The sequence below is a fragment of the Anoplophora glabripennis genome, unplaced genomic scaffold (assembly GCF_000390285.2).
Source record: "Anoplophora glabripennis isolate ALB-LARVAE unplaced genomic scaffold, Agla_2.0 scaffold1920, whole genome shotgun sequence".
Classification (NCBI taxonomy): domain Eukaryota; kingdom Metazoa; phylum Arthropoda; class Insecta; order Coleoptera; family Cerambycidae; genus Anoplophora; species Anoplophora glabripennis.
Window position 1 is genome coordinate 8,554 of NW_019419810.1, and position 8,850 is coordinate 17,403.

Here is an 8,850-nt window from a genome sequence, read left to right on the forward strand (position 1 = left end):
TACCAGGCGCGTAGCGCGCATGCTCCGCCTCGCTCACCCCACGCGTTCGCTAAACCGAGTAATAGAACGCATCGCCGCTATCTTCTTTTTTTCAATTAAAAAAAATTAAATAGTTGAATTCACTTTAATGTTAATGCAGGACATAAAATATAATGTATACCCCGCCAAATTTCGGCTCCGAGTATTAATAATTAAGGTCACTGCGATTAAATAAATAAAAAATTATCTCAGCTTCTAATCAAGTTAGAACAACGATTTTTTTTATAAATTCGAAGAAAAATAGTACTAACTGAACCTATAGAGGTTACTATTTCATTTTATAATAATTACCTATCTTAACAATTTAATAATAATAATAATAATAATAATAATAATATTATTAATAATAATAATAATAAACAACCACAACAACAACCACAACAACAACAACAACAACCACAACAACATCTTGGTATTTATTTATAAAAACCCCATTAATTATATATCGTTATAAAGAGAATTTCTTTTTTCTTCGAATGAGGCACAAATTCAATATGGCGCCCATAACAACAACAAAAGTTAACTACCACTCAGTACACGTTTTCAGAGATACTTTAATACTGACAGCAAAACTAGATTCTTCATATCATTTAATATCATACTACACACATTTTTGCACAAAAATTTTGAAATACGAGTGAAATTTTTAATTTTCGTAATTTATGAATCCGTGATGGGCATAAAATTCTGCACATTTTTGCTTTTTAACCATTTCTATATACCTTAAAATAAGACAATTAAGCCTGTAAACGTCTAACTTTATCATGGTCTTTTGACTTCTAATTAAAATTATCAAATGTTAATTTTGATGCATTTTACGAAAGAACTTAGGAGTCACAAAAGATTTATTTAGAATTGGATCTCTCTCCTTAGACTTGAGTAATTGATCAAAAGCCTTAGAAAAAAATAGGACAAATTATGTTTTCTTTATCTGTTTTGGCGAAAGCAGTCAAATCTGAAAGTTTGTCGTAAAGTTGCTGTTACACTGGTGTACTTTCAAAGATTAGTATATTATTATATAATTTAACATTAATTCATTAAATCATGCAATTTCTTTTTAAAAAATAATCAGATGTTAGTCGAATAAATGTTCCGTATTTTCAGATCTATTTAATTCTATTTTTTAGATCGACCCTTGTTTGGTTAATGGAAATCCATGCAATAATGGTGCGACATGTGTAGCTTTACAACAAGGTCGTTTTATGTGTGAGTGTTTACCAGGATGGGAGGGACAGTTGTGTGAAAAGAATATTGATGATTGCGAAGAAAAACCTTGCTTACTTGGAGCAAACTGTACAGATATGGTAGCAGATTTTAGTTGTACTTGCCCTACAGGTTTTACAGGAAAGAGATGTCAAGAAAAAATTGCTTTATGTGCGCGAAATCCCTGTAAAAATGGCATATGCGTTGATAGACTATTTGAGCATCAATGTATTTGTAATCCAGGATGGACTGGCAATTCATGTGAATCTAACATAAATGAATGTTTAACAGATCCTTGTGAAAATGGCGGACATTGTCTAGACGAAGTAAATGGTTATACATGCAGTTGTGAACCAGGATTTACAGGAAAAAAATGCCAGCACACAATTGATTTCTGTTTTTCAAAGCCTTGTCAAAATGGTGCAACGTGTACTGATCTTATAGACAGATTTTCTTGCAAATGTAGACCAGGTTTTATTGGTTTGCAATGTGAAGCAGAAGTTGATGAATGTTTGAGCGATCCTTGCAACTCTTTGGGCACAGAAAAATGTGTGGACTTAGATAATAAATTTTCATGTATTTGTAGGGAAGGATACACTGGACTTCTGTGTGAAACTAATATTAATGACTGTAATTCTGAACCTTGTTTAAATGGAGGCTCTTGCCGTGATGAAGTGGGTTCTTATTATTGTCTTTGTCAACCAGGTTGGACAGGAATAAATTGTGAAACTGATATTGGAAGCTGCCAAACAAAACCATGTCAAAATAATGCTGAGTGTATAAACTTATTCCAAGACTTTTTCTGTGTGTAAGTACTTAGTACATATGTCACATATGAAAACATTACTCAATGTTTTTATCATTTTTTATCTCTTTGTTGATTAAACAATACTTTAAAATTTAGTTACAAATAATAGTGTACATATTGAAATTTATTTGAACAACTTTGTTTATTATGGTTAAAATGGTAGCACTACATAAATCAGAGAAATATTATTTACACAATAACACAACTGCAAATTTACTCTATTTTAATTTTGCTTTAACAAAGCCTTTTATAAAGACATACAGATTTTTTTTTAATTTGATTATAATTATTTCAATATCTTATTGAACCTCAATATTGATGTTTTCGTAAAATATTGTAATCACAAAAAAAAAATTTCTATACTCAATATATTTTGAGAATACCGTTTTGACTCAAAAAATGTTCCATGGATGTTCTAAAGAATCATAAATCACATTCTATCAGGTTAACATAAAAGTTGTCTAGTTTACATGGGATACATGTTAATATTTTCCACATCGTTACAGAAACAAATTGAGAGCAATTAGTTTCACTTTTGGCAGATTTAGACAAACTATTTACAACTAAAATTAAACAAATCTATCGCATGGATTTCTATGGCTTACTTTATCGCTCTCACGTAACTTCTGATAGACCATCGGTACTTTCCTACACTGTAGTGGTGAGAGTTGGTAGAAAGTTCCGCTTTCATCGCCGATGACGTTAGTACCGCCGTGCGCACCTCTATAGATTTGTGGAATAGGGGAAATGGCATAACCTCGAATACGTCACCGGCACCGCTGGGCGCGACTTAATGTTTGCGTAGTAGGATGGTGGGGTAGTCTTATGTTCGTCTATGGTTGCGCCTGTGTTGTTGTATATGCTTTCAGACCTGCGCAACAGTGCACCTCGCATCCTCCACTCACGTCGTTGCTTGACATTTAAAATCTTCACGGTTTCCAATGCTTTCCTTCTCACCAGGTTGTATTGTAAAACGCTATCATTCTCACAAGTACCTACCTTACAGTTGTCTACTGTTTGGGTATGAAAATAATTCAGGCGTGTTTTCAGTTTCTGGAAATATATCGTGTGGTTAGATTTACTCTGATTAGTTGCTGGACTAGACATAATATGATTTTACCCAGTTGCAAAAGTAACGAGCGTTCAAATAAAAACGTGGTCGAAATTGGCTCTGACACATTGGTCGTAAGTAGTAGCTTATAGCGACCAACTTAACCTCATTTCTCAACGAGCTGTATAGCAGCTGTCAGTTTCAATAACGTTAATGACTATATAACTTTATTTTAAAGAATAATCGTGGTAACAATAACAAACAATTAAAGGAGCTGCGGAAAGTGTCCCCCTCCTTGTTATAACAATAAATTAAAGCAGCTGCTGAAAGTGTCCCCCTCCTTGTTCCAAGCACTTTTCACACCTGTTCCTCAAAGAATTAAAGACATTTTCTAAGATGCTCGGGGTATTGTTAATTTCACGAATCTTGTCTATAAGTCGAGCCTGCAGATGGTTTAAATCAGGAATAGGCAGTTCAAAAATAGTGCATTTAAGGTAAGGCCACAAAAAGAAATCACACGGCGTAATATCACATGACCTCGGTGGAAATTCATGTTCAGCATTGAGACTTATTAGTCGATTTTGGAAAACTTCCCTCAACATATTCATCGTCTCGCCTGCCGTATGTGCCCTTGCGCCATCTTGTTGAAAGTAAAAGTTTGTAATTTCGTTAACATTAATACAACGCTGAACTGCACTTTGAAAAATTTTGTACTCAACAACGCCGGGAAATTCAATAGAATACTTCCATATTCCATCAATTTTGCGTCCATTTCTAAAGTAGGACTCTATAATAAACACTTTTTGTTCTAGAGAAAACACCATTTTAAACGCTTTTTAAAACGAAAATATTCAAATTGATAGCGGCGATATAGCGATTTGACAGATGACGTTTAAGTTCATTTGCTATAGGCTACGCCCTACGTCCAAATTTTCAGAACCAACTTGACCACGTTTTTATTTGAACGCTCGTTATAAGGATTATTCTATCCGGTCCAGGTGCCTTAAAGGTGTTAAAAGAGTCAATCGCTCACTCAATTCTTTAATGAGTGGTTCCTCCAAGATTCACTTTTAGCTTTCCTGATCTCTTTATTGTATTCGATTAATGTGGTATATTGTATTTCTCATTTTGCCTCTTTTGAATAGTTTACGTGTTCCTTTTCTCAACTGTGGAAGGTTTTTGTGCAACTAACTTACTTTGCTGGTGGCTCGCCTTCTCAGAAGGTAATTTCCTGATACATGATTATTTCCTCTTGGAGATGCATTGAAACTATCTATATCAGAAATGTGTATTTTATTTCTGATATAGCTTATATTTATTATTAAATCCTCTCTATGTTTCTCTTAATTCGTGTTTCTTGAATTTCAGTATTCTATTGTTGGCTTGTCAATATTTATGATTTTCATTCAGATATGTTCAGAAAACTTAAAAATGACAGATCCTCGAATACTTGCTGTCAAGAGAAACAAAAGTAGATTCATTCCTGTGATTTAGGAATTTCAAATTTTTGAAGATAATACAATCTAAGTCACTCACCTTATTCGTTGATATCACTGCTTCTCTCTAGCGTGATACGCAGTTGAGAGGGGACTTTATTCTTGAATTATAGGGAGTAGAAGGAACGAGAGAAAGGGGGCGTGTTTCTACTAAAACTCATTAGTCGATATTCTTGAATGGTGTTCTATTGAGTAGTGATAGAAGAATCGTTCCCTATTTCTTCTACTGATATTTTCGGGGGAACAGGCAGGGATCATTAAACTTAACCCTATATGTTTTGACATGTTTCACAGATTACGAATTCCGCAATCTATCTGTAATATCTCTAGTTACTGTTTTGTGTTGATATCTTTCGAGAACTTTGAGGAATCGTTCGTATAATTTGTGTTTACTTGAAGGATTATACAGTACATGAATAAAATAATAATAGAATAAAATGGATCTGCCTAATATAGTATTAAAATATTTGTAAGTTCTTCCCAGTTAGCACTCATTTTCTCTCTAGTGGCTGTAGAAGTTCTTCTTGGTTAGAACTTACTGATTTAACTACGGTTTTTTATTAGTTTCCATTTTCTTTCCTTTTTTGACTGCATCTGACACTGACAAACAAATAACAATAACTCTAAATAAAGTAGCACTTATTTCATGACTTACTCATCACTAGTTTTTATTCTGCCGCCTATTTGCTGCTTTTTGATTGGTAGGTACATTTAACAACATTGTTTCTTGTTTTTCACTTTCATGGCTCGATCCCTTTGTGTCGAGAATACAGTATTAATTTTGTTAATAGAACAGTAGTACAGCGAAATTTGAGAACGTTCCCCAGGCAGCATTCTATTCTCTCACAGTCAAGAATCGAGCTCAAGCTGACTTGCAGGTTCGAGATAAATCCAAGATATGCCTCATATCCACTAGGGTCTAGAGACAACTATACACTTTGGTTCGAGGCTGCCGTGAGCATGCTTATTTCTTATATGACATAGTCAAAAATACCTTTAATGGAATCATTTTTAATATTTAAGTAATTGTACGTTTTATATACTTACAGAAAAACCTAATCGGACTTAACCTAATTTATTTTAATTTATTTTTTTATTAAAAATCAACAAAAGCGCGCATATTGGTAGCTTTGAAGCAAAGTGGATTAACTATCTCTAGGCAATATTCTCATATCATCTACTGCTTAGCCCTTTTAGTACTACATAGTATCTAGCAGTTTTCTGTCTTAAAATCTTGATTTTGTGTATAAGGAGCTGTACGTAGGCATACACATTTATACAACCTTAAAAATAACTAACAATGTGTTCAACTTATTTAGAAATGAAATATTTATATGGTAGAAGTTAGAACACTAGAATTGCTGTTAATTTCGGAGATATAATAATTTTTGAAGTCAGTATAAACCCTTTTTGCAAAAAAATGTCAATCAACGCAAAAGGGATGAGATTTATGTTACGATATTTTAAATACTTACTCATAAACTTGAAAATATTAACATGTTAGCTCCTTTATATTGCTTCCTGTAGATTATATAATATTTCTTGTAATAAATTTTGGGAACAAATTCCTAAAAATCTAAGTGAGCTATATCTACATTTTCGATACTATACTGTAGCTAAACATATTTTGTCCTCTATACGTTTATACTGAATCTTATGGTTTCTATTTCTTACATTGCACGCAGTTGCCCTTCAGGAACTGATGGAAAACAATGCGAGACCGCACCAGAGAGGTGCATTGGAAATCCTTGTATGCATGGAGGAAAGTGCCAAGACTTTGGATCTGGTCTTAACTGTACTTGTGGTGATGGTTTCAGTGGAATTGGCTGTCAGTATGAATATGATGCATGCACAGCAAATGCTTGTAAAAATGGAGCTACTTGCAGTAATGATATATATGGATTTAAATGTATTTGCCCACCTGGTTTTACAGGCAAATATTGTGAAGAGGATATAGTTGATTGCAAAGAAAATTCTTGCCCACCAAGTGCGACATGTGTAGATTTAACTGGAAAATTTTATTGTCAATGCCCGTTTAATTTAACTGGTGAAGACTGTAGGAAAAGTAAGTAAATTTGCATATATTTATGTATTTATATTATTTAATTTTTTTGTTCTCTCCAGCTATATCTGTTGACTATGACTTATATTTTACTGATGCAACACGAAGTTCTTCGTCTCAAATTATACCATTTTATACAGGATCTAAATCAAGTCTTACAATTGCTATGTGGGTACAATTCACTCAAAAAGATGAAAATGGTATATTTTTTACATTATATAGTGTTTCGTAAGTGTTAATATTCATAATATTTAATAAAAATTATATTTAATCAATTTCAGTTCAAAATATGTTGCAAATAATAGAAGACCAATTATTCAGGCCCATTCGAGTGGAGTACAAGTATCTATATTCCAGGATATACAAGATGTTTATTTAAGTTACCGGGACTATACAACAATAAATGATGCTCAGTGGCATCATATCGCCATTGTTTGGGATGGAGAAAATGGTGGAGAACTTAAACTCATTACAGAAGGCCTGATAGCTAGTAAAGTAGATGGATATGCTAGTGGCCGTAAATTACCTAACTAGTAAGTGATTTTTGTGAAATACAAAGTATATTCTAAATTTATGTCACAATTTCATGAAATTGTCTCTTGGATATTTTTAAATAAAAAAGCTTTAATGAACTAAGGATCTAAAGGGGATTTTCGAGATACGTTGTATAAAATTTCAGATATTTGATTACATTTTATTTAAAATAGTATTTCGAACAAACCACGCATTCACATACACATTACAGGGGTCTCTTTAACTATTTACATTCGTATAACATCTTACCCCCCTTAACTATTTTATTTTTTGAGTTAAATAAAAATAGTTATAATAAATGTTGTAGGAAATCTTTCCGAGTTTAAAAAGTTTATTAAAACAAAAATTATACAGGGCGTTCCAAAGACACGAACCAAACGTATGTTTTTTTTTTAAATGGAACACCCCATCTATTATTCGATTTTCGGAATCTGCTTCTTCCTGATTCCAACAATACAATTATAATATTTATAATAATATTATATGTTTTATTAATTTATATTTGATTATATATAATAATAATATATATAATTTATATTTGATTTTATCAATACTTACTCATTTTTAATATCGTCTTAACAATAACAATAATAACAGTAATATGTTATTAATTATTTGTTCGGTCTTTGCCTTTTATTGGGCGCCTTTATATTTATAATGTAATATATTTTTTAATAAATAAATAAAATTTCAAAATGCTCTTAATAAATATAAACAGTATATTAACAATATATTTTTTTACATATAATAAATCAAATAAATAATCATTTAAATTAATGGTTTTTCCTTGGAAAATTAAATTAATTATTTATTAACTAAACTATATTAACAAAATTTGGTTTCTCAAAAACTGTGTAGCTATATGATTTCAAAATTTAGAAATTACTACCAAATTTTGTTAATTATTATTTATATTCTATATTTTATCTACATTAAATTTAAAAGGCTTTATCTAACTAAAAGTGACGTTCATTAGCACTAACGATTATTTAACTTTTAGGATTGTTCTATTTTGACGTATTAAACAAATGTTTATTCACTTACGAATTCTGTCCAACGCTTCATTGAGTCCATGTTTCTGTTTTCCTTGTATCTTATTAGAACTGCCAAATCTTGATTATAATGTTATATTAACTGGTATTTTTCCTTTGGAAAAGTATTTGGTTGACAATGGATTGATTTTCACTGATTATTTTATATTTTATATCTCCAATTAAATTAATTTCTGTCAGATTGCTATGACATCTCAGCACTCCCTTTTTTTATAAAAGAAAACAATAATTCCACCCCCGTTGCCATACTAAATTTTTATATACAGGGTGGGCCACCAGTAACGCCTCGGTCGCTAGAGACCAAACGGCAAATGTTATAGAAACATGTTTAGGTGGGTATATGTAGGTTGATTACGGCTACAATTTAAAAATATTTTGAAATATACAGGGTGTCCAGGAAAAGCGTACCATATCAAATTTATGTATTTTTAAATGGAACACCCTGTATTTTACTGCATTTTTGAAAGCACCGTAAAAAAATATGTAAACTTTATTAAAGATTCTGCATACCTAGGACTTACAGTTTGTGAGATATTTCAATTTTAGTGAAAATGCAGGCATAGCGTAGAAATTTAATATTAGCAATAAAAAAATATATTTTAGGA

The 8,850-nt window shown here is 31.7% G+C and overlaps 1 protein-coding gene across 1 annotated transcript; it reads left to right on the forward strand.

The window, feature by feature from the left end:
* Positions 1–1,166: 1,166 nt before the first annotated feature.
* LOC108916294 (fibropellin-1) lies at positions 1,167–7,193 on the forward strand (the record flags this gene model as incomplete). Its single annotated transcript, XM_023456936.1, has 4 exons — positions 1,167–2,050; positions 6,283–6,662; positions 6,722–6,887; positions 6,941–7,193. Coding segments are annotated over 4 exons (1,683 nt in total), but the record flags the coding sequence as incomplete, so codon positions are not given.
* Between the last annotated feature and the right edge of the window lie 1,657 nt (positions 7,194–8,850).